We start from the raw sequence: 26,802 nt of genomic DNA, 5'->3' as shown, positions 1-26,802 counted from the left end.
GAAGGCGAATGAGTCCCTAGGATTATGCCCTCTGCACACACCTCCACCCCCCACCCCTACCCCACCAGCAGGTGGACTCCTGCTGAGGTTCCCTTGGTCAGATCAGGGCCACGTGGACTATTCCTGGACTCCAGGGAATCTTAGAAAACAGGGAAGAAAGTGCTCATTGGCACGGTCCCATCAGAGTCCGTCACTAGGGCACGGCACAGTGCTGCCCTGAACAAGATTAGGTTTCTGTTGGCAAGGGAGAAGGGAGAAGGGGTCCTGTGTACACAGTACGCCACAGGTAGGAATTTTCAGTCTTTGTCTTTCTCTCGTATACCACACCACACCCAAAGGTAGATATCCAATAGCCACCAGGATTCAATATGAACATGCTCCCCCTTTGCCAAACTCACTCACATAGCTTCCCCTTGCTCTTAGGGGGAAAAACCCTATCTACTTATTAAAAAAAAAAAGGTCCAGAGAGGTCTGGCCCTCCCCACCGCCCACGGCCTGATCTTCCATTGTGCTGTCTGCGCTCTCTGCACCCTCTGCACCAGCTCACAGTCCTGTTCAGCATCCTCTTGCTTTGTACTCTTTTCCTACTGTGGGGCCGTGCACCTGCTGTTCACTCTGCTGAGCATTCTCTCCTTCATCCCCTTCACTCCTGACCTTCTCCACTGGCTCAAAACCCCTTATATACAAAGGACAGAATTTCAAGTACCCCCCTTCTTTGTAACACTAATAATACATTCTGATTTTACAAGTATACGTGAGCCCCCTTTATTGTCCTTATCATCAGTAGACAATAAGCTCCATAAGAGCAAGGACCAGACAGAATTATACACATGATTTATATTCTTTTAGAATGCTTTTGGCTATGGGTTTTAAGAAAAAGTGGCTTGGGGCACCTGGGTGGCTCAGTTGGTTAAGCGACTGCCTTCGGCTCAGGTCACGATCCTGGAGTCCCAGGATCGAGTCCCGCATCGGGCTCCCTGCTCGGCAGGGAGTCTGCTTCTCCCTCTCCCACTCCCCGTTTGTGTTCCCTCTCTCGCTGTGTCTTTCTCTGTCAAATAAATAAATAAAATCTTTAAAAAAAAAAAAAAGAAAAAGTGGCTTAAATAAAATAGGGCTTATTTTTCTCACATAATAACAAGTCTGAAAGTCAGCACTTGCCGGTATTACGTTGCTTAACACTGTCACGATCAGTGGCTTTGCTGTGTACTTGTGACTCTCCTCATGACTGCAAGAAGGCTGCTGTGGCCCAGGCATCCCCTCCATGTTTAAGAGAAGGAAGGGAGAGAGGCATTACCACTGACCTGTGACCCTGTCATCGAGAAAGCAAAAGTTTCCCTGGAATCCCCCCATGCACTTTCTTCTTGTGTCACTTTGTTACTTTGCCACTTCTAGCCAGAAAGGACCCCAGAAACCAGGTGCATAGCTTTTTCCAGCCTCCGTACTGGAGGTGAACAAGAGAGAAAAAGGGAAGACGTGGGAGTTAGGCCAGCCTACCAGTGATGGTCCGCCCACCCCCGTTTGTCCAGCATTCACCTGGACAAGTACTTTGGTGTTAGTGGACAAGTAGGAAGAACTCACTTGCTTTGATTATTTGTACATTCATTCATCCATCGTCTGGGGTGTGAGCCGGTCTCTGTACTCGTACCCTACACTACATTTTCTTATTCTCAGGGCAGCTCTAGCAAGTAGACATTATTAGCCTTATTTTGCAGTTAGAAATGGAATCCCAGGAAGAATAAATGACTTGCCTAAGGTTGTGCAGCTCAGTAAGGGGCAGAACCAAGACTCAAAGCCAGACCTCCTCCCTGCAGAGCCCTCTTGCCTTCCACAGTGACACCCTGCTTGCTGGAGTGATTACAGTGGATCTCCTGCACTTGACCTTTTCCTGCTGGGGGCACCGACTGTGGCCTGCCAGAGTTTAGCTTCTACATTAAACACGTTTTGGTAGAAACAGTTTGTTAATAATATTGCAACAGTAATTTGGGGTGATTGTATCTTTGGGGTCTAATAAGGTGACTTTCATTCCCTGAGCAGGGTTGTAATTTTTAGCATGGGGCCTGGGATGGTAGCCTACTTAATAAGCGTTTACCCAGCAGTTAGTCCATAGTCTTAGATTCTAAATCATTTGTATAATCTTTTGCTGTTTAAGTAGGTGAGACACTTTGCCAGGAGATTTTGCCCTTCATTATTCCTGAAAATCCCAGCATTCTTGTTTCAGAGTAAATGAAACCGTGATCATCTATATTCATGCCCTCAGCTTACAGCTGTGCATTTATGAACTAAAATACTCAGAGACATTTCATCCCTGCAACATGCTTTTTAGTAGTGTGTGTGTGTGTGTGTGTATGTTTTGTGTGTGTGATTGTAAAAGTAATAAATGCTCAATTGAGAGAAATTAGGGAAGAAGAATAATGAGAAAAATTACTCATAATTCTATACCACCCAGAGGCAATAACTATTAACATTTTTGGCATATTTCCTTTCTAATCTTTAAAAAAAATTTTTTTTTGCATAGCTGAGTTCATACATTATTTGCAGTTTTCTGCACTGTGATTTTTCATGTAATGTAAATAAGCCTCTTTGTTAATACAAGCATCATTGTGAATGGCTGCATAATGTCCTTTCATTAAGAACACACCATCTTTCATATTTTTTAAATGTGCACTAAAATAAAACAGAGCCCCTTAAGTAATAATTAATAAGTAAATAAAATAGAGCCCCTTAAGAAAAAATACTTTGAATATTATTTTATATGCCTTAGGACAAACATTTTCTTGATAGATATGCTTCAGCATTGGTCTCTTAATTTTAAGATATTGTAAATGTGTTTTGTGGTGTCACATGCCCAAGTATATTCCCCATTTTGCTGATCTCCTCTTTACTGCGGCAATGTTTGTTCTCTTTCCAAATGTCCAGTGTCTTCCTCATTTTATGGCTCCCGCGAATGGTTCCTGTTTCCCGGGCCCGTCTTATATGTCTTGATTTCTTCCTGCCCAGCAAGCACTAGGGTGCTGACCTCAAATCCAGATTTATCAAGACAACAGTGTGAAAGTATGTGTTCTATTCAGCCGCCCCCATTCCTTCTTTCTCCCCAAGAGATGCAGAGTGCCAGGCTGTCATCTGAAGTCTGAGCAACTGCAACACATGTTTGAGGAGGTATGACTGTCATTTCTTCTGTGGCCAGGTCTAATGCTCAAGTTTATATGGAGACAGTATTTTTTGTCGTGTTTGTTTTGGTTTTGCATTTCAAGGCCTGGAAAATAATTTATTCTATCCCTCAAGTAACATATGCTACAAATATGAGAACCCATCAGAACAGAAGTTTGGTTTTTTTTCTTTTAAAGATTTTATTTATTTATTTGAGAGGGAAGGAGGTTGGGGGGCAGAGGGAGAGGGAGACGCAGACTCCCTGCCAGCCCCCAATGTGGGACTCATTCCCAGGACCCTGAGATCATGACCTGAGCCGAAGGCAGATGTTTAACTGACTGAGCCACCCAGGCACCCTGGGATTTTTTAATTTTTAGAAAAATATATTTCTCTTTTTTTCAGAAGACATCATTTCCTCTTAAGTCAAATGCATAATTCAAGGAGTGATTTTTATTTATTTATTTATTTATTTATTTAGCATCAGGTCTGCAGGGCATATTCCAACTCTGTATTATAAGAAGAGTAGAGAACTGATACCCTGTATTCTCCTTCCAGTTCCAAGCCCTCACCTGTGACCTTTCATTTTCTTTCTCTATATGTATATGAACCTGCATGTGATTGCACTGTGATTTTCAAAAAAGACTAAAATGCTTCTAGGCTGTTCCCAACACAGAAATCATTGCTACCTCACAAGACTTCAGTCTGACAATTTCTCTGCAGATTATTAACTGGCTTGTCTGTGCACAGGAAGCCTGTTGGTCTTAGAACGGTGCGGTGCACTGGAGTCCAATATGCAGGCCCACGACTAACAAAGCACTGGCAGATCCCTCCCTGTTTTGCTCTGTCGTGTGGTGTGAGGATGTCCACACTGCTCCAGGAGGCTGGTCTCTTAGAGAATAATGTGACTACCAACCAGCCTTGTATCCCTCTCTTGTGGTGAGGAGGAGGTTGCAGGTCTAGGGGCACTGGGGCTACGGCGGGTGATATGATGGGGCGCATAGTCTGAGGCTCTTCTTAGTGAAAGTGAGCACAGTCTTTGACTTACACATTCCTTCATTCCTGCTTTTCCCTCTACATCTGGCTCTTTCTAGAAAATTATTTGTAATAGAAGGATGCCATTCCATATCCATGGTTTAAAGACCCACCTCCCACCAGCTGCATCCTTTATTGATGTATGTTTGGATTACCTCATGGATATCATGATGTGAGCCTTGGATTGCTAACATTGTCTAAAGGAAGAATCATTCAAAACCTGACGCATCTGCTAACAGGCCCTCTACCTGTCTCAAAGTCCATGTTAACAGTCTATCGTTGATGACCATCAGTCATCCTTACTGTCACGATGACTTTTCCTTGGTAGAACGAGATGCCAGCAGTGTTTATATTTTAAAATATGACCAGATCCTTCAGTCCTGCGGCAGATGCCCCCTGACACTGAGAGGATGAATACCAGGAAGGCAGAGATAACATTACTCAGGTGTTCCCTCCAGCCTTCCCCTTCCGCTGCTCCATATCTGGCCACCACGCTGATAGCCTCGAGCCCCTTTGCTGCCCAGCTCCAGTGTCCCTTTTCTTCTCATAGCCTGCATGGCTAGCCAGCCGACCGGCCTCTACAGTCCACCATGGTTCATAGAAATCTTGAGTAAGGCAGGGGGAAACTCTGCAGACTCCTGCTGTTTCCCTTTCATTCTTCAAAAGAGTTGTGGCCAATACAAGCCTTGCAGCCAGTGGGATGGGTTGAAACCTCTGTCCTGACCATGCCCATCCCTGCTCAAAACCCTTCAGGGGTTTCCCATTGCTCTTAGAATCCAGACAGGTCGTACAGTGGGCCACAAGGCTCTGCCTCATCTGGCCCTGCCTGCCACCTCTCCTGTCAGTTTCCTCAGAGTTCTCCGGCTCCCGGCCATCCTCATTGCTTTTCAGTTCCTCAGTGGGCTGTGCCCCCTTTCTGTTCTCATGCATACTGTTCCTCTTCCTGGAAACTGTTCCCGCTACCTCCTCTCCTACCCTCCAGGTACTTGTAATCTTAGCCTTAGGCCTTTGCCTGCACGTCCACTTTCACTGAGATTATCCCTGATTGTAAAATTGCAATTCCCATCCCCACCTGCTCTCCCTAACACCTACCCTGCTGTATTTTTCTCCATAACAGTGCCACGTAACATCCAACACACTGTTATGTCCTAACTGCACTGAGAGTCTTTCTCCCCTAGTGGGTGAATTCCATGAGGGCAAGAAGCTGGGTTTGTTTTGTGTTCATCTGTTCTCTTAGTGCCCAGAGTGGGTGTTTAGCAGATGTTTGTTAAGCCAATGGGAAGAATACTAAGTCTGAGTCACTCCCCTGTTTGTAGTCTTCTCTCTGGGTTAGAATTCACTTTCTTTGAATACAATAGCTGGAAGTTTCCAGACACCAAGAGCCAAAATCTAAAGGTCTTGAACCTTCTCCTCATATGTGGAGAGTGCTAAGCAATATTTGGTTGTGCTGCACTCAGTTTTCAGACCATTGCTGGCCTCAGAGTTGGTTTTCTGAAGGTGCAGGCCACCTTAGACTTAGCAGGGACCCACCCCCATGCCCCGTATGCCCAGCTCACTGCAACAAAGTCAGAACACTGGCAGCAGGCTCAGTTGTACTCCAAGGGCCCAGGGCATCTTGTGTCTCAGGTGGCAGGTGCTCTGGTCCATTTACATGTCCCCTAGGATCAAAACACTGGCCCGTAATGATATCCAGGCCTATGTCTCCCCCACCATTGGGGGCAGTTTCATCTAAATGCAACTTCCTTTCCTCACTGGGGCACCGGGGAGGGGGGGGGGCAGGCCCCTTTTAAATCTGTTGTAGGACCCCTTCCTCAGCACATGAGCACAACTTCTGGACAGAGAGAGACTTCCCACTGCCCCTTTGCAAACACACCATGTTCTCTTCCCTTATTTTATTAATATAACTAATATTTATATAGGGCTTGCTGTGTGCCGGGCATTGTTCTAAGTGCTTTGCAAAGATGAAGTCACTCTATCTTCATAATGACCCTATAAAGCAGGGCAGTATAATTATACATATTGTTACACCATGTGTAATTCATTTTTGGGGAAGGGGCACCTGGATCTTGCTGCAAATTGCTTTACAGTCATGCCTGCTCATTGTATCTCTTTGCCCAAGGGATGGACAGGGAAAAATAGTAATTGTTCAGTGGAATGTGCCAGAGGGGCAGATTTTCAGGCCCTTGAAAAGGAGGTACACCCAGGGTCCCCCAGACATCTGTATATTTGCAATGGCAGTAACTGACGTCTCCCCAGCTGACCCTCCAGACAACATTCCCCACTTCTCTGCCTGTTGGCAGGGCTCACCCCATTTCCTATCCTGCATCTTCCTGCCTTGCCTGGTGTCTGAAGTCTGGTGGCGGGCATGGGAGAGCAGTTGAGCATGAAGTAGGAGAGAGGAGCCCTTTAGTCTCTGGCCCTGGCCGATCTCTGCTTCGAGGCTGTCACTTGCTTAGTGGTCTGCGTGGGCACACACCATGGTTTGTGATCCCCTGTGTTCAGCCCCACTACCTCATCTGCTCGATGAGGGGTCTCGTGAGAACCCTGTAGCCACTCAGAGGAGATGAACTACATTCTAGACATTTAAATACTTTGGGGACAGGAAAGTGATTTTCTTAATTACAAAAATTATTGTGTAATAGTTTATATAGGTTATGGAATTGCTATTTTACAGTAACCAAAAACAGTATTATGATTTAAAGTCTTGCTTCTTTGATTCGGTTTTTCATCTTTGTCAACATTATATAGGCACCCAGATTAATGAGTCAAATCATCATACACAGACTGTTACGAGAAGGGGCAGATCACAACTCTTCACCTGCCGAGGCTCCCTTCCCAGCAGCAGCCCCCATCAGTGATTTTGGCTAATGATGTTGATAATCACTTCTGTAGTTCTAAATAACCCGCTTATGTTACCACTTCTGGATCTGCTCATTGTTATTTATTGAATCTGCATCTTCATTAAATTTTAATTTTAGTTATATCAGTATTTGGTATTTATAATAGTTCATCTATGTAGACATTACCTTAAACATTATTCACAGCTGAGCCATGTTTGTATGCCATGATTATTTTCCCTGCAGATTCTTTTTCTATTTTTAAAATAAACTGTCTTAATTTTTATTTTAAAGATTTTTTTTTTTTTCAAAGTAATCTCTACACCCAACGTGGGGCTCAGACTTACAACCCTGAGATAAGATTGTTTTGATTGTTAGAGGTGTCTTTCATATTGGTTGTGTATAACAATCCCTGGCTACCCGTGCCTGTTTGAGTACATCACACATGCATGACAATGCAGCCCTGAAAAGCTGATTGGACCCTTTGGAGGTGGGCTTGTGTCTATCATTTTCACCATAGGGTGGTAGAGCCCCCCCCACTACTTCCCCAAAACCAGTGTCTATAGGTCTTTTCTCTTGGGCTCTCAGATGCCCCATGGTAGATTCTTCCTGCCTCTTGCTGGGGGGGCCCCACCTGGCTGTTCTCATTCTTAGAGCACATGGAGGAAAAAAGCTGTGCTCACAAAATTAGGGTCAAATCTTTTATCTTAATGTTCTTGCCTTCACTATGGTACCCCTACCCCCAGCTGTACCTGCTGGCCCTCAGAATCCATGTTTACTCTTTATAAAACTGAAACCCCCCATCTACCAAAGTATGAAGGTCAGTGGCCCAGCTCTGGGGGATTTCAGGGCATCTTTCCATTCTGGCTGTCTTTTACTTGGACACCTGTCACTGCACATTCTTCAGCCTTTGGAGTATCTGTAAAACAAATCGGATTCTTTTCCCCTTTCATTCATTTTCTTTACTTCTTTTTAAAATTGAGGTTCAATATAAAAAAACCCCAAAGTGCAGTTAATCTGAGGTGAAGTGCTTGAACAGGCAAATCTACCCTTAACCACCACTCACATCAGGATGGAGAACATTTGCCACCTGCCAGAAAGCTCCCTCATCCTTCTTCTTCATCAGTAACCTTTCTCTCTCTCAGTTGGTTTTGCCTGTTCTTGAAATTCGTTAACTAGATCATACAGTATGTACTCTTCTGGCTTCTTGTACTGTATATAATATCTGCGATTCTTCCACCTTACTGTCTTTGTTACTGCAACACAGTATCCGTCTAATGACTGTATCACAATATACCCACCCATTCCACTAGTGATGGATATCCGGGTCATTTCTCTTTGTGGACTCCTATGAATAATGCTGCTATGAACATTCTTACATCTTTTATTAGACCTGTGCACTCCCTTCTTCGGGGACGGTCCTAGGAGTGGAGTTGCTGGGTCGTCAGGAAAATGGAGGCTGAGTTTTGGTAAATCTCTCCAGAGGGTTTTCCATAGGGTTGCACCAAGCCAGTTGCTTTCTTAACTTTTCCACTCTCAGTTGGTTATTTAACTTTCTGAGGGAGCTAAGCCCAGTTGTCCACCTGCTCTCCGGGTTCCATGTGGCTCTTCTGTCCTCAACTCTTATCTTTGTCCTGGAGAGTTTACTGTCTTTGCAGTATGTTGTGTGGAAGGAACAGAGCTAAGTGTGTTTCCAGTCTGCCATCTTTAACTCTTAGGACCTGAAGATGGCTTTTAGCTTTCAGTCCCACCAAACATGATCAGTCTCAGGTTTTCTCTGAGTCCTTTCTGCTTAAAGGTTTGAGAAAAACAAGGTTTCATTGCTCTCAGCCTCTCATAGCTACCCCAGACATTATTTTCTGCATTCCTCATTTCCAGCAAAATGACAAGATGATTCTGATTCCATGGCTTTATTAGACATAAAAATCAATAAAGAACACAGACTGAACGTATACTTTGTGGGGTTCTTTCCCTTAATTTTTTGTTTCCTGAGCTTGCTGTGTTCAAGTCCAGGCAAATCTGAGTACCCTAACATTTAACCTTGTAGTTTCCCAAGCCTGTGTTCCAGGTGTTCCCCACGCCACTGGGACTTCTAAAGCAGTTTGGCCTAGGAGGCACAGTGGAACCTTGAGTTGGAAATTAGACTGTTTCCCCCAAAGAACTGAGGATGCATGTTGGCCCCCACCCACCCCCTGGCCTCCTTCTAGGACCTCCTTCCAGTGCAGAGATGACAATAGGCTGGGTGGGGATGACGATGAGGAGTCCCAGACACCCTCTTTGCTCACAGTGGTGGTGACCATAGCCAGCAGACAAGATGGCAGACAAGATGCTACTGAGCTCCCAGACCTAGAATGTCCTATCCATTTACCACTCAGGCCCTTCCCCGGGAGAGCTGACCCTTTATCTTCTCCTTACCCCCTTTACCCATCCTTCTTGCATCACAGAACCAGCAAGACCATAGTACACTTCATTTGATGTGGTTTTACTCACTAGAAGAGTGTTAGCATGAGGAGGGGCCCCAATCACCTGGCCAGGCAGAAGCAGGTGTGTCAGGATGCAGTAATGCCAGTGCTTAGCACATGGTAAGAATTTCGTGATAGCTGACATCGTATTTATTACTTCTTCTCACAGAGCGAGCTTCTGAGTCTCCTAGGAGAGTTATTTGCTTTGCTTGGTCAAACTCAAACTGTGACCTTGGCTCACCTTACTCTTTCTTTGGGGTCCCAAGAATATATTCAACCTGAAGACCCCCCATCTTTATTTCCTCTGCTCCTTCATATATCAGAGATATGTTACCTTAAAACCATTAATTTAGTACATTTTCCTTCTATTAATGTAACAAATAATATTTCTAAGTATAGATAACCACATAATTATACCTCTACCGAACCTCTAATCAGATGCATTTAGTGTATTCATTACTTCACGTAATACATTTCTCTCTTCTAGTATATTAAATTCCCTTGTAATCATTGTTACCTATGGGTATAAATAATGGTTAGGTTCTTATGCTAACTGGTAAGAGCATTTTTGAAAAGAAGGAAAGATGCAGAAACTGGCAATACTAACAGAAATCTCAAATATTTTGCTGGAAAGGTAAACATTGCAGCTGGGAAGAGAAGCATAATTGTAACTTTTATGTAGTTCAGTGAGTACATTCATCTGTGTTGGGGATTAACTGGGTTATTGTCAGTGAGCCTGAGATCTCATCATCAGTTACAATGTTATTATCTGTGACAGATCCTAGTTGAATTCCAAGCAGCCAGTTTATGAGCAAACTTTCGCACACAATACATTTGCAAAGTGAAAACCGTTCTAAGAGGTTTAAAAATTTTACAACTCTAGTGTCTTTACCCCCTTTAAAAAAAAATACTGCTGGATGCCTCAAGGGGGACAATTTGCCAAACAAACCTTTGCAGGTTAATACATCTGTGTTATAATGTTTCTAAGTACAGAATTGTGATGAACTCAGAAAGTGTAGAGTGTCCTCTTTATCAAGGAACTGACGTTACTCTGCCTGAGTGGAAGCCTTGAATAAAAGTGGCTTTGATATCCAGAGTCTCCCCTACAATTCCAGTGGCCTCCCTGAAGCCTTTGGCAGCTCTGATGATTTGGTCAGAGAATTAGCTGCTCTGTACTCCCTGTTACCAGTGGCTGGGATGCCTGTCTGCATGATTCCCCTGGATACATTTCAACAAGTCGAGAACTCCCCGATATCTGACACACTTCTGGATGTCCTAACCGTACCTCGTAAACCCAGGGGTCAAGTTGTTTGTTGTTGAAAGGCTGTGAGAGTTATTTGCTCTTTGCCATCAGTCAGTGGTTCCCTGACGGGGCCTGTGAGGACGGTCCTTAGCATCGAGTGGAAGTGTCCTCCCTTTCCCAGCACCAGCAGAAGCCTTGTGTACTCATTCAAAGCTCTGTGAAGAAGGGACCACGTTTGTCCCCTTCAGCACACTACCCCGGGCCCATGTGACGTCGTTGTTTTAGTTTTCCATTCATTGAAAATAGATACAGCAAGTTTCTACTTCTGCTTTATACCTGGACCGTTAAGTAAGAAGTGTGCCCTGGCGGATAGAAACTCACTAATGATAGCAAGGGGCATGCTCATAACTGACTGTTGCCAAAAAGAGCATGTCTGGTTGGTCACAGAGATTTAAGGCACCTGTCTCCCCACTCCCCAGATGCTCACTGTGAACACCCCCCAGATGAGTTCCCAGTTCCCAGGCCAGCCCTCCATGGCTTGGCCCTGGGCTCCATGCAGCTCAGCTCTGGGTCCCCATTCCCCATTGCCTTCCCTTTGACTGCAGTAAGCCCTGATTTGCTCATCTGTAAACCATGGTAATAGAACAATGAATTGATGCTATGTGAATCCAAAATAGCATGATACCAAAAAAAAAAGGAAAGAAAGAAAAGCCTCTCTATGCTTTAGCTTTGAAGTAATACAGATCCCTTCAAATTAAACGTGTGTCAAGAATCATGTCATTTTAGAGCTGGTGAAGCTGGTGACGAGTAAATACAAAACTTTTCACACTCTTGCAAAACGTCAGGGACACTTCAGCTGCTAAGCCAATTACACCATTCTGCGGACCAGGCAAGTGTTATATTGGGCAGGGCTCTCAGAATGCGTCTGTTGCACAAGATGCCACACGGTCATCCATCTGTTGCACCATCACAGGGATTATGGGAGGATGAGATGGGATGAGGGCTAGGAATCTGAACCTTGGAGTAGTTTGTGATTGGGCGAGGTGGGCAGTTAGACAGACTGGAGACCTAGCTGCGAGGACGGATTGCAGAGGGGCACCCGTGGGAGCGAGGGGCCGGGCTGGAGGCCATTGTAGGCAGTGAGCTACAACCAGGGGAGAAGAACCGTGGTCCTGCCTTTGCTGTGACGCAGGAAGGATAGGTAAAGGGGAATTCAAGAAGACAGAGGGTCAGCTGTCCCGGGAAGGGCCCGTATACCATATGCAGTTATCAGGTGTTAGGATTTCAACATACGAATTTGGGAGGAAGCATTTCAGCCCATAACAGGCAGATGCGGCGACCCATTGCAGCTTCACAGAGTAAGCAGTAAGCTGTGCTTTTACTTACCTCAAGTTTGGCTACAGCTCTGTTAGGAGAAGAGACTTTAGACACAGAGGAATGGGGGATGTGTATGTGTGTGTGAGTAGTAGTAGTAGTAGTAAGTAGTAGTACTACTACTACTAGTAGTAGTTAGTAGTAGTAGTAGTAGTAGTAGTAGTAGTTGGATTGCAACTGGATGGAGAAGCTGCTGAACCTTCTTTTCTTCTCAGAAAGCCTGGACTGAGGAAGAAGAGTTCTGAGGTTGCCCAGCAGAAAACCCACTGCTCACATTAGGGAGAGGAGGGACAAGAGGGGGGTGTTCTGTGCCTATCCCAGTGTCTTCCCGGCAATTTCTGCACTCAGCCCATCCCAAATTAGACCAAATTCATACATATCTATCAAGTATCTTCACAGTGCAAAGAAAATGCTCCTGGAGACCGCTGCTCACCACACGGCCGGGCCTTCGGGCCGTGTGAAATCCCAGGCAGAAGCAAGCCCCAAGGAGCCGGGCCAGGCCAAGAAGACTGTGCACGTGTCAAGGGATCTGACCATCTTCCACACAGGAAATCCTTCCCCATCACACACTGGTTCGTCCTCGTCTCCTGCCCTGCCCTTGGCTGGAGGAATCATTTGGTTTGCGAGTGATTGCTCAGAGTGTGCTTACTCGAGGGCCATATTGATTTTGTTCTTTTCACTGCGGCCTGGGTCGAGCCCGGAAGTCTGCTCTAGGTGCCCCTGAATGAACAGCCTGTTACATCACCAGACGTGCCTGCTAAGGTTGCCCCGCTATTTACTTTAAATTTTCCTGACGGTGGTTGAGTAGGAGTATCATTGGCTCTCATTTGAGTTCTCGTGCCTACAGGGATTAGGGAATATAGAAGTCTTATTTTCTGTAAGCAACATCCTTCCTTGTCAGTTTGCTACAGAGAACATTGGTTTGCTTATTGGAAAAAAAAAAAAAAAAAAAAAGAAAAATCTTCCTGAGCTAGTAAATAGATTCATAGCACTGTTGAAATCTATTCGCAGCATCTGTTATTTGGACAGCCTCCACAGAGAAGAGAAAATGTTGGGAAGGTCTCAGAGGTGGATGGTTTTCATTAGTAGTTTCCGGGTGGAATTCTGCCCTCACTGCATTTTGCTTGCCAGGATGGGGATGGTTGAAGGGGATTGGAAGCACTTGGGTTCACTGTTCGTTTCTTGTTCTGTTTTCTTCTGTAGCCAGGTTGTACTCTCTGAGGCTTGGCGGCAGCTTCTGTTCTCCTTAATCCCCAAAAGGGAAAACAAAATATGTTTATTATGGTGTTTTGTGCTTGGCAGGTAAGCACTCAGGTTTTATGGTATCTGCCTGCACTTCTCGCTGAGATGTACTCGAAGTGAAGCACCTTATTGTTTTCCCTTCAGAAGATGGAGCCCTAATCTGTTGTTGAACTTTAGGAGTTCTCTAGGTATTATGGATATTAATGCCTTACCTGATGTATGATTTGCAAATATTTTCTCCCATTCTGTGGTTGATACTCGCGTCTTACTATGCACAAAATTTTTAACTATCACAAAGTCCATTTTGTCTGCTTTTTCCTTTTGTTGCCTGTATCTATATCAGTCTGGCAAATTTTATATTGAAACAGAGCTTTCGATTTTTACTTCTAATCTATTTCTCCCCCAGTCTTTTCCACGTCAGTAAATGACATGACTAACCTCCCAGCTGCTGAGACATGGAGAATGATTTTCGAGTCCTTCCTCTCCTTGTAACGAATACGAGGACTCCCATTGTTTCTATCCCCTGAGTATCTTTCAAATATTTCTCTTTATACCTCTAATTCTCCATTGCCAGTCTATAGAAATACAATTAATTTTTATATATTGACCTTGCGTCCAGCAACCAAGCCAATCCCCGTTATTAGTCTAGAAACTTTATTTAAAAAATAGATTTTTCAGGGTTTTCTATGAAGACAGTTGTGTCTTCTGAGAACAAGCAGTTTTATTTTCTCTTTTCCAATCTGTATGCTTCTTATCTCTTTTTTCTTGCCTTACTGCACTGGCCACAACTTCTAGTGTGATGCTGAATGGAAATGGTAAGAGCAGACATCTTGGCTTTGTCCTCAGTCCTGGTGGGAGAAAGCATTCAGTCTTTTACCACTAAGCATGACATTAGCTACAAGGTTTTTGTGAATGTACTTTATCTAGTTAAGGGTGTTTACTTCTCTTCCAAGTTTGCCAAGAGATTTTATCAGACAATGTATTTTAAGGCTTTTCTCAAAACAAGAAGATAATCATCTCTGCCTTAATGAATATTGACAGTAATAGGTTACACATTCCATGTTACCCCATCTTATTGAAAATTCAAGGCTAATTAATGATATAAATAACTATTTTGTAATTATCTTTATAATGATTTTTACCTCCTGGTTTTATTTTAAACTCCTCGCATTTAAAAATTTTTTTAAATAAATATTTTGAACACGTCACAGCTTTCCACACTGCCCCCATCAGACCCATCCAGGGTTCTTCTCATCAGTGAGCAGGTCCTCTGCCCATTTTGTATAAGTACCGCATGCTAACCAATTACGCCACTGGAGCTTCTCTCTGCCCATTTTGAATTGGATTATTTGGGAGGTTTTTTGGTGTTGTATAAGTTCTTATATAATTTGGATCTTAACCCCTTATCAGATGTATAATTTGCAAATATCTTCTCCCATTCAGTAGATCATCTTTTTGTTTTGTTGATGGTTTCCTTCACTGTGCAAAAGGTCTTTATTTTGACATGGTCCCAATAGTTTAATTTTGCTTTCTATGTCCCTTGCCTCAGGAGACATATCCAGAAAAATATTTCTATGGCCAATGTCAAAAAAATTACTACTTGTGCTCTCTTCTAAGATTTTTATGGTTTTAGGTCTCACACTTAGATCTTTAATCCATTTTGGGTTTATTTTTGTGTATGGTGTAAGAAGGGGGTCCAGTTTCATTCTCTTGCATGTAGCTGTCCATTTTCCCCAACACCATTTGTTGAAAAGACTGTCTTTTTCCCATTGGATATTCTTTTCTCCTTTGTCATAGATTAACTGACCATAGAAGTTTGTGTTTATTTCTGGGTTTCCTATTCTGTTCCATTAATCTATGTGTGTGTTTTGGGGCCAATTCCATACTGTTTTGATTACTACAACTCTGTAATATAGCTTGAAGTCTGGGATTGTGATGCCTCCAGCTTTGTTCTTATTTCTCAAAATTGCTTTGGCTATTCAGGGTCTTTTGTGGATCTATATGAAGTTTAGGATTATTTGTCTTAGTTCTGTGAAGTTCACACAAACAAATGGAAAGATATTCCACACTCATGGTTTGGAAGAACCAGTATTGTTAAAACATCCACACTACTCAAAGCAATCCCTATCAAAATACCAACATTTTTCACAGAACTAGGACATTATATATAATCCTAAAATGTTAACGGAATCACCTTTTCTGAGTCATTTCTTGCAGTTTTTCTTCCTTCACGAAAGTCTCTTCTTTCCCTGCCTCTCTTTCTGTCCTTGCTGTGAAGTGCAGAGCCCCACTTGATCCATAAGAAACTCATGGAAACTCTATGTCCTTGGCCAAGTTAACGTTTTTTTTCTATTCCTGATGCTACTTAGATTTGGTTTTGGCCTTCGCTATAGTATTATGACTTCTTTAGGAAGCTGTACTAAGATGTACTATCAGCTATGCTAATAAATACTAAGGGATTATTGATACTCTGACCTAAAGAAATTCTGATATACACAAATGAAAGTGTGTTGAAAATAATGCAAATGTTTTCCTTAAACTTGGCTTTTTGTAATCGAGAAGTTACTCCTTCACTTTTAAATTCTTACCTAAAAATTATTTATATCCCTGGGGAATGTTTTCTTTCCTTCAGAAATGATTTATTGATTGCTATGTGCACACTGTGAGTCACCGGTCAAAAAGGGAGAATTCAGTACATTTGGGTGTGGGGGTGGAAGGAAGACAGCTAACATTTTTGCATCCCTGTTCATACTGAACTCTGGAAATCATTATCTTGGTATGAATCCTGACAGTTGCCCTCTGAGGTATGGAGCCTGTCATCCTCATCTCACACATGATGAGACCCAAGGCTCAGAGGAACCAAGTGACTCACCACTCACCAAGGCCACATGGCTTGTAAGGGGCAAGAGCCAAGGACCAAACCCAGGTTTCCTAGACTCCACCTCCAAACCATGCCTCATGTGAGGGGTACAGAAAGTTCTGGAAAAGCCTCACTAGAGAGGCTCATATTCGACCAAGGGGATCCAGAGAAGGTGGGTTTCATCTTTTTTTAACAGGTTATTGGGGGATATTTGTGATTTCCCCTAAAGCAGGATCCCTCTGAAGTTTGGAAACAAACATCCTATTACTATGTGTAATTCACAGCTCTTCCCTGTAGATTGCTTGTAGATAAGGTCTCCTTTCCAAGTTTTGAGTAAGCCTTTCCTTTAAGGTGCTTTTTTCTATATGGTCATTAGCTAATTGAACATTCTTTGTGTCTGACTCAATCAGTATATGAAGCATCGTGATGAAATGCCCTTTGAAATTCAGGAATGGGAGACACTGTGCACCCCAGTGTGTTGTAAATCCATGTACTGTGGATCAGGACAGCTGGGAGAAGTCACCCAGGGAACTAGGACCTTAATTTGTGACCAGGACCCTGTAATGAGAGGCATTACAGTGAGCTGGAACAGTGAGTTCAAATGCAGACGCCCCCACTGGCTGTGAAACCGAGGTAGTATGAGTACAGCTCTTAGAACAGTGCCTGGCGCATAGTAAGTGCCAGGTTAGTATTGGCTGCTCTTGAGTATCACAGTAACCCCAAGTAAGTATGAATGGAAAGAAGGGAACATTAGTGGCAGCTTTGGGGTTTCTAGAACGCTGGTTAAGGAAAGTAGTGATGAATTAGCTTTGGTTTATGGAGTCCCTTTGAAATGGTTTATCATGTTCAAGGCCATAAAGGATTCATCCTCCCTGTTTGTTGACATGGGAAAAGAACTGACCAGTGGGGTCTTAGAGGGGATTACGTAAGTCAACACAGATGCCCACAGTCTGGGTTCAGCTAAAGAAGCAGCATCGGTCCATCACCCCTTCAAACCAGGAGCCCCAGGGCCAGCCCAGACCAGCGAGGAGGCAGACGCTGGAGGTGGGCAAATGCCCAGCACCACCGAGGGAGGGGCCTCCTAGTCCCTGGTGCCAGGCAGGACCTGCTTCTCCCCTCAGGAGCTCTCCCTGTGCGGGCCAGCTGGCTGACACCTTCTCCAAGCAAATTCCACTGATCCTAGAAATTGGGATTGCTTGGAAATGCAACTGCCTGACTGGCCTCTCCTGAATCTTCTTTAAACCTTGGGATCCTGGGGCTAAAAGCCCCTTTTTAAAAAAACAAACTAACAAACCAAGAAAACACTTTAAAACAAAATGGAAATATTACATAAGCTTGGAAAAAGGAAGGAAGGAACTTTTAAAATGTAGTATTAAGGGTTTTGAACCGAATGTGGAAGTCCCCCTCCCTCCTTTGTCCCAGATTTAACCAGAGTTATAGTTCTCTTTATGTCTTTGGAGAAGTTTTATCCATAGTATATGAATATGTGTGAGCCTTTTAAAAATTTACATGTGTTTTTTTCCTCCATGTCTTACCTTTTTAACTTAATATATTAATGATTTTTCGAGTGTATCAATGTAGATCTACCTCTATTTTATTTTTACTTATTTATTTTATTAGAATGAATTATAAAGCTATTTCAGTGAGATATGGAAATTCTAACCTCTTACACAATACCATAGCTACAAGTAAAATGCGCACCAAACTTGGCATAATTACAAGGAGAAATGGATCAGTTCACAGTTACAGCGGAGACTCAACCAAGATTCCCTGAAACTGACATGGATCAGTAGGCCAAAAGCAAGGAGTAACAAATGACACAGGAGACTTGAATCACACCATAAACAGGTTTGATTGAGGGGAGATACGAGGAGCTCTGTATTCAACATTTAGAGAATGTACATTGTCTACAAGCTCACACAGGACATTTAGAAAAATGGGCATATACTTGGCTATAAAGGAGATCTTGCCACTGTTAACTTTTTATAGTTGTAAGTTCTGAAACAGTTTTGTCTCTTGCCTCTGTTTCTTTCCTGAGTAAGTTCTACCCATTCCTGCTTCACGTCCACCTATTTTATGACCATCTAGACTGAATTCCTCTCTGTGTTAGGTTTTCCTTCTTAACTGCAATTGCTTTGTAAGGACCCTATTTGCTTTCTTTTAAATTCATGATGGACACGGACTATTGGGTATAATTTTCATCTGCTCATGGCAAGGTTTTTCAGGTGAGTTTTCATCATCTCTAGGGAAGTTGGGCTGCTCTTCTCTGTCATCCTTTTCCTTATGCTGTCTGTGCATAATGTTGAACATGTTCCTCAGGACTAATGTGGTGCAGGAATCCTGTTGTTTCCCCACCTTGTTTTTCTCAATAATGCTTCATTAGCATCTGATACGGAGAGTGTGCATCCATCATTTGCTGGGCCAGCTATCTGACTCTCCAGTTAGGAGGGAAGGATTTGTGTCTCTGGCTCACAGCTTGCCCCAGTAACGAAATCAGTGCCTTAGACATAGTCAGTACTCAATAAATATTTGTTGAATAAATTAGCACAGAGGAGCTCAAAAAACAAAACAAAGACAAAAAAGAAGACAGATCCCAAGGACGCCCGGGTGGCTCAGTCGTTAAGCATCTGCCTTCGGCTCGGGTCATGATCCCAGGGTCCTGGGATTGAGTCCCACATCGGGCTCCCTGCTCAGCAGGAAGCCTGTTCTCCCTCTCCCACTCCCCTGCTTGTGTTCCCTCTCTCACTGTGTCTCTCTCTCTCTGTGTCAAATAAATAAATAAAATCTTAAAAAAAAAAAAAAAGATCTGGAATTGAAGTGGTCATTTCAAATCCCATTCATTAAAGTTTTAATACATTATCTCCATACTGAATCCTGTGTGTCCGGGGTGGGGGAGTGGGGTGGGGAGACACACTTAAGACATTGAGCCCTTGCATTTTTACACACCGTTAGTGGAATATAAAGTACCTCTTCCCCTTATGGGCGAAGGGAGTGGGATTTGGCAAGATGCATTTGCCAGCTGATCTGGCCGTTCGGATTCTAATAATTCTCCCCGTAAGGGTGCTCGTGCAGTCTGCAAGGCCACAGGTATGGTAAGAATAACTATAAATAGCAGTTGGTTTGGGACTAGTGTTCAAAGCTGAGTCCACACACATGATGACCCACTGAGATGGGACAGAAAAGCTACAACTATTTATATTTTTCATCTGAATAAAAGAAATGAAGCCTTACTAACATTTAATATTAGAATAACTCCATATCATCAGTCAGTCAGCAGTGTTTGGTCACATGACTGCTTGGCCACTGAATTCCCAAGGCATCCTGAGAGAATGGGGGCAGACGGAGGCTCCCACCTAAGTTACTGATTTGCTTTTAACACACAGCTGCTGTTTGCAGTTTCCACGTGCGGGTCGAGTGTGTTTCCAGACCGTGCTCTCTTACCTCATGTTCATAAATGCATGGACAGCCGCGGCTGCCTCAGACGTGACCCTCACTCTTGCAGGGATGCCCTGGCGGAAGGAGCAGACCGCGGACCTGCAGCGGGTGCTCGCGCGTGTGGACAGCGACATCCCGCTGGTGCTGGTCAGCGGCAACCACGACGTGGGCAACACCCCCACGCCCGAGACGGTGGCGGAGTTCCAGCGGACCTGGGGGGACGACTACTTCAGCTTCTGGGTCGGGGGCGTCCTGTTCCTCGTCCTCAACTCCCAGTTCTGGTACGATGCCTCCCAGTGCCCCGCCCTGAAGCAGGCACAGGACCAGTGGCTGCACCAGCAGCTGAGTATCGCGGGCCAGCGCAAGTGCCAGCACGCCATTGTCTTCCAGCACATCCCGCTGTTCCTCCACAGCATCGACGAGGACAGCGACTACTTCAACCTCACCAAGTCCGTGCGGAAGGAGGTGGCCGAGAAGCTCATCAGAGCAGGTAGTGACCCCGGGGCCCTAGGGGCTGGCGGGGAGGGCTGGCTAGGGAGGAGGCTTCCAGATCCTTCTTCCACCTCCTGCAGCCTGGCGAAGGGTGGAGAGGATGGGGCTTTGGCCAGAACTAGGTTCTGTCCCCACCTCCACCCCCCACTGACAGTGTGGCCTCAGACCAGCCCTTCCAGCCTCAGTGTACTCATCTGTAAAGTGGGAGTAGCAGAAGGAGCTCTGTCATAGGGTGGCCGTTAGGATTAAAGGACAGGGGGCCTGTAAATCATTACAGTAGCCCCGGGCCTACAGGTAGTAAAGTTGTGGCAGCTGCTGAGGATGGGGGTCCTGCAGGGAGGCAGTCATTGGGGGCAGAGGGGGTCTGACTGCGGCTGTACTGACTGCAGGAGAAGGGATGATGCCAGAGGCATCTTTTCTCATATCTCTGTTGAGCAGGAACTTGCTCAACGGCAGGTGATCTTTAAGAGCCCAGCTTTCCGCCGGTGTTAGATGTAACCCTGGGAAGTCCTGGGACATGGCAGGTCCTGGAGCCTCCTCATCAATTTTCCTAGGATGAGGACTGAATTCTCCTCCAGAACCAGGAGAGAGAAATGTATTTAGTCTGGTTTCACCCACTGTCACTTATCAGCTGATGACGTATTTGACACGCGTGTGCACACACATGTGCACACACATGCACATGATGGTGTACTGGTCCGCACACCCTCCCTCTCCCCTCCTGGCAGCACCTGCAGTGTTGCTCTCACGAGAAATGGGTCGTTCTAAGCCGCTTCCCTGCGTGGCCACTGACTTGGCAGGATTCCGGTTCTGACAACTGTTGTGTCTCTTGTTTTGGTTTTAATGCCTCCTTTCAGATCCTGCCAGAGTGTACTTCATCAAACGCTTCTAACATTTAAATACATCCGTTTATTTGTTAGGAGGTAGGGAGAGGGAGGTGGTGGCCTGACCTGGTAGCAAGCATTCGTTTAAAAAAAAAAAGTCTTGACACTCTTCATCTTTGAGCGTTAAATGTGTTCGCATTTCCTTATGAAACGTACAATAGGCCCTTCTGTATTTTTGAGACATTTTACAAAAAGCTTGCATAATTGGAGACATTTTCCAACTGTTCCATGGAGATGAAGTTGGAAAACTTGTATTGAGGTCTTTGAAATTTCGTGCCATGCTTGAGTTGGTGCAGAAAACCATTTTGATGACAAGGAAATGAAGTGTCACGATAGCATCAGCACCACCATGGAGACTATTTTGTAACAGAGAATAATACCAGAGAGAACATTTAATGGCAGTGAAAAGGTTCTTTTCATATCAAACGTTAAATGATGCAAATGCCATCCCCGTGACTGCTCTTTGTTCTCTGCTCCTGTCAGCCACATTCCTGAGTGGCATGTGGTTCTGGGTTTCCCATCGCTGGAGGACCACATGCAGCCCACACGCACCCCCAGATACGGAGACCTGTAGACCCTTAGAAAGAGAGAGCCACAGCTGTAACAAGGCAGCCCCTCGGGGGACGCCTGCTGCCCACCCACCAGGAGCCTGGCGTTGTATTCAGGATGCGCCAGCCACCTCCGCTTCAGGCCTGCAGCTCTGCAGGCTCAGGAAGGATTTGTCAGCACACCCAGAGCTGGTCTGTGTCTTGGAGGTGGGCTCCGGTTGCCCCAGCTCACAGATGGATAGCTACCTGCAGGATGCCAGGTGATTGATTTAGAGCGAGACTGAAACCCTCCCCCTCAGCCCCAGCAGCAGTCTCTTCCCGTGGGCCGGCAACACGGGAAGCCAAGTGATAATCAGGAGCTTGCTTGCTCAGCATGAGCCAGAGCAGAGGAGCTAGTCGTCTTGTTCCGCTCTCAATGGCTTCAGGCTCTGGAACGCTGACAGAGCCATCTCCAGTAGGGCCTCCTTGCCCAGAATACTCTTGATATTCCTAGTGCCTTTAGCATCTCTCCAGACTGTCCACTTCTTGAGGCCACCATCTGGGTCATAGCAGCAGCTCCACAGCGCCCCTCCCTCCTGGGGTCCCCCCACCCCCAGGATGCGGCCAGCTCCCCACTCTTCCCCATGGGGTCTGCCTCTCCCATTTCACCTGGCCGGCTACTCAACTTCGGCACCTTCTGTATGAGGTGCCCCCAGCCCCTCCTGAGTTCTTCCTCAGCTTTCCTTGATCCCAGCAGACTTGTATGTGTTGACTCATCTCAGTCGCCCAGTAGACCTGGCTCCTTGAGTGTGGGGATGCAGCTGTGGCCGTCTCTGCATTCAGGACACCTGGCTCCAGTCTTAGCTCATAGTCAGCGCTTCACTAGTATCTGTGGAGTGAGTGAAGAACCGACATGGCCCGTTTATTTGTTTAGCACCCACCGTATGCCAGGCACAGAGCAGCCCAGGTCCATGCTCTCACGGAGCTCCCAGGCCAGGCTTTTCCAAGGTGCCTTCCAAGTGCCGAGCACACATCCCACAGCATCCAAGCCCCTCGTTCTGGGGTAAAGCCACTTGTGTGCCTCTGCCATGATCCACTTGCTGGCTTCCCAGGGCCACACAGCAGCCCATTTCTCTCTTCCCACGTGGCCCCCACTACACCTGCCACGCACCTTCATGTATGAGAAGGCATCCTCTTGGCCCTTGGCCTTAGGATCTTCACCTAAGCCAGCTTAACCAGGCAAAAGCAGAGAGATGGGTGCCCTTCCTGCTGTCACCTGTCAGTTTTAGTGGCTTAGCAAACCAGGCCCTTTGCCCTATGGCCTCTCAGACCCACAACAAACCAGGGGCAGTATTGGGACGAGATCAGAGGCCAGATGTGGACCAGCTCGGCGGCGGGCTGAGTGACCTGCTTGGTTTGGCAGCATGGGTAGGTAGGCTGTCATGGGGAATGCATGCACCCATGACTCAGTAATGCAGAAGATGGCTCAGGTTACAGAATGTAATTCTTGGACTCATTTGGGAAAGCCAGAAGTTCAAGTGACATTTTGTAAAATTCATTAATAAAGGACCATGATAAAACTGGGGGTAATGGTGCTGTTTAATGTTGCCCCCAGCTTTTCCCCCAGAGCAGTATTATTCCCTAGTACTGTTCCAGTCTCATTTATCTCCTTGTGTTAAAATGCCAGCACTCAAAAATACGTCAAAAGCTCATCAGAATATCAGGGTAGCTTTTAATTATGATAATTGTGTTGTTATAAAATATCCTTCTAAAGAGCACATCCCTCCTCAAACCACCATGGAGGTAAAACCCAGCTTCCTTCCAGCAAGCTTAATGAATAATTCTGAATCATTGTGTGGGATGAATAAATGATTTAATAACGAACATCAACAATCATCTCTCATTGTTGCATTAATTTTTTAAATGGGATCAGGTAAATGAGGAGGAGGGGTGTTACCGTACAAATGGGCCACTGTGTGCATGGGGACGCATTCTATGAATCGAAGCCTGCGAGCTTCCCTGGTCAGGTTTCCCTAGAAACGGATGCATTCTGTTTCCACTTGTGAAGCTCAGTGAAAAACCTTCTTTGTGTGCTACAAAGGCGTCATCAATAGCCGGTGCACATAAACAGTTATCAGGGCGGGACAGGTGCATGCTCAGCAGTACCCCTTATTGTCGGTCTTCCTCTGCTCTGCCCAAGGATAATCAATTTCATCACATCCACAGGAGGTAGAAATTGGTTTTCCCCTTAATTCACCTGATAGCTAGTTGAGTTGCAAAGACAGTAGATAATGAAATCATGGCTAGACCCAGCCATTGTCTCTGTCCCTCATGCCTTTTTCAGCAAAAGGTTAATATGTGGCCCAATTAATAAGGATTCCAATTTAAAAATTCAATGTTAAAAAACAAAAGTCTGGCTCTTTAACTGACCCCGTCTCCCTTGATGTCTCGATACCTTTTCCTTTTCCACTCTCAACGTAGAGATGAGAACTGTGTAGCCAGGAGCCCAGAGCGAATCTGGCAATTACGGAAACTTCCAATAAGTTGATCTTTCCTGAAAAAGTTAATGAGTAATTCCACAGAAATAGTTTCATCTCCAGTATTTATGCTTAAAAAAAAAAAAAAAAAAAAACTGGGGAGAAAGAAATCTTAGCCCATGGTTACAGTTTCAGAATTTCAAAGTTTCAAAGAACAAAAAGGTCAGGTTTCCAGGATCCACTTTATAGGAAAAAATAAAACATCAGATCCTACTCTAATGTCTTACTGAGTTGTACGGAAATTATTTGTTTATATCCTGATTCCTCCACCTCTGTTCGCCTCTGTAAACCTAGCCCCTCGCCAAGACTGTCGTGTAGGGCCCCGTCGATAAATAAGTATTGGTTAAGTGGAATGGAATGAAATTTGATTCACATACTTACCAGCAGAATCGTAGGTAATGTCCATATTACCTATGGATTGGTGTTTGCCAGCTGACTTTTGGATTGGAAATGTATCACCTAGAGTGGCGGTCAGTAAACGTTTTCTGCAAAGGGTCACACGGTAAACACTCTGGGCTGTGGTCTCTGTAGCGACCCAGTGCGGAGCTCTGCTTTTGTAGTGTGGAAGCACTTATGGACATATGTAAGCAAACGGGCATGGCTGTGTTCCCGCAAAACTCTGTTTACAAAAGCAGGCCTGCAGACCGTATCTTTCCTGCCCTTGGCTTAGAGAAATCGTCATGTTACCATGAGGCGCCCATGCCCTCCCCTGAAACCATGTCCATGCTGTGCATGTGTCTAGCTCCAGCGTGCTTCTGGTGACCCCACTGTGGCAGCTGCCTGACTCACTGGAGGGTCTGCCCAGAGCAAGCCTCGGGGTCCTCAGTGGCAGGCACGCCTGGGTGAGGCCCGTTCTGTTGGAGGCCCGTGACATGAAGTGGGCGTACGGGGTGGGAGGTGACATGGGGCACTTAAAATCTAGTACTTCAACATGTGTTAGAAAAAATATAACTAGCTCTTCAAGTTAAAGAAAAATATTCAGTAAGTGATAGTACAGGTAGCCTCTGGGTAAGGCAGAACTTGTGGTGCAGGGGTGACTTGCGGTGCAGGGGTGACGTGCAGGCGGGCGGGAGGGATGAGGCCCTATCACATCACAGGGCAGCAGGCAAGCTTGGGCTTCAGACAGACCTGGATTCAAATCCTTTGTTGCCACTCGCCCAGCCACGTGGCCTCACATAAGCTGTTGAACATCTTTCTGCCTTAGTTTTCTCACTTGTTAAATGAGGCTTCTAGTCCCAACCTCACAGGGTTGGTGTGAGAAGCAGATAAAGTGAGGCGGGGACAGGGTATGTGCTCCATGCAGGGTTGTTGGTTGTTAGATGACCCAGTTGTTAGATCGCGTGCCCACAGCAGGCAAATCTGTTTTATGCAGGTCTGGCTTTATCCTCCCCGAAGCACTTCTCACCCTGGGGCGCCGGCAGGAGGGGCAGGGTCTTCTCGCAGGGGGGTGCTTGAGAATCTCCAAGCAAGAAGAGGCATGTTTGCTAACGAGACTTTGTAAGTTGAGAAAAAAAAGGAATTAGCAACTCTTTTCATAATACAAACTGCAGGAAGTGAAGCTAGACAGAACGTCTCTTAGCTCCTGGGATGTGCAGGAAGACAGACTGTGTCTCAAGGAGTCTGAGATTTTTCAGGGCGGATGAGGAATACATGTTATTTTTAGTTTTATGAAAAGGGGGTACTAGTTTAAAAGGGGGGAAGTGCTCCACTCTATGGAAAATTCCTGTGGAATTTGGTGATAGAATTCGACTCCTCATTACTTTTTCTAAAGCACATAGCACACCAGTTAATGTATTGGTAAACACACCTGTGAGGGCATAATTTCATACTCAGGTTTTCTGAATCTAGCCAATGTGTCCACAAGACTGTGGCGGTCACCTTTTGATGCCCTCTCTTTAAAGATTTTATTTATTTATTGAGAGAGAGAGAGAGAGCACCTGCGAGCACGGGGAGAGGCAGAGGGAGAGAGAAAAGAGAGAGAATCCCATGCAGACTCTGTGCTGAGCATGGAGCACAACTCGGGGCTCAATCTCATGACTGTTAGATCACGACCTGAGCCGAAATCAAGAGTCAGATGCTCAATGACTGAGCCCCCCAGACACCCCCACGATGCCCTCTGTTTAAAATGCATTTTAAAAAACTATCTTAGTGGTTGTTTTTTTAACCAACTCTCAAGCAAGACCTCATAAACTATCCTTTTTGAAGCATCCGTGGACTCCAGAGTTTCTGGGAGCCTATCTGCTTGAGGAATTTTATCCTCTTAAATTCAGATTTGGTCCCGAGTTCATGTTCCCAGGTTGGGTCTGTTTTCCATTTTGACCAGTCCACCGTAAAACATCCTGCTCTAGACATTTGATGTCTGTGCCTCATTCCCTGCAAACCCAGATAAAGGACCAACTGCCGAAGCTGCATCTAGCAGAAAGTGATGGGTTACATTTCTCGCTTCGGAGGTATCCTTAACAGTTGGGCTCATTAACGTCGAAATCAAGTCCTGATTGTAAATATTTATAAACCGAGAATCTGGTGCATGTCAGCGTTGTGCTGCCGGTTCCCAGAGTTAAGTCCACATTTATTCTTTCAACACGTAGCGCGGGCCTGGGCGAGGCACTGAGGGTAGGAAGAAGTGGAGCAGACAGAGGTCCCCCCCTCTGGTATCGTCGCTACCTTGCTCGAACTGAAAATGACCAGCCTTGTTGAAAACTCCCATTGCGACATTTCAGAAAGGAGGCT

At 45.2% G+C, this 26,802-nt stretch overlaps 1 protein-coding gene across 2 annotated transcripts in view; it reads left to right on the top strand.

The window, feature by feature from the left end:
* CPPED1 (calcineurin like phosphoesterase domain containing 1) overlaps nt 1–26,802 on the top strand; it is a 101,169-nt gene that overhangs the window by 47,065 nt on the left and 27,302 nt on the right. The window contains exon 3 of one of the 2 annotated variants that reach the window (XM_021698175.1): nt 19,700–20,122. The exons of the other annotated variant lie outside the window; for it this stretch is intronic. Within the exon in view, the coding sequence (XP_021553850.1) occupies nt 19,700–20,122 (423 nt within the window). The remainder of the gene's footprint in view (nt 1–19,699; nt 20,123–26,802) is intronic. 2 annotated transcript variants of the gene reach the window in all.

The sequence above is a fragment of the Neomonachus schauinslandi genome, chromosome 5, assembly GCF_002201575.2.
Source record: "Neomonachus schauinslandi chromosome 5, ASM220157v2, whole genome shotgun sequence".
Lineage (NCBI taxonomy): Eukaryota > Metazoa > Chordata > Mammalia > Carnivora > Phocidae > Neomonachus > Neomonachus schauinslandi.
Note: the sequence above shows the minus strand (reverse complement) of the source record. Positions and strands in the feature narration are given on the sequence as shown.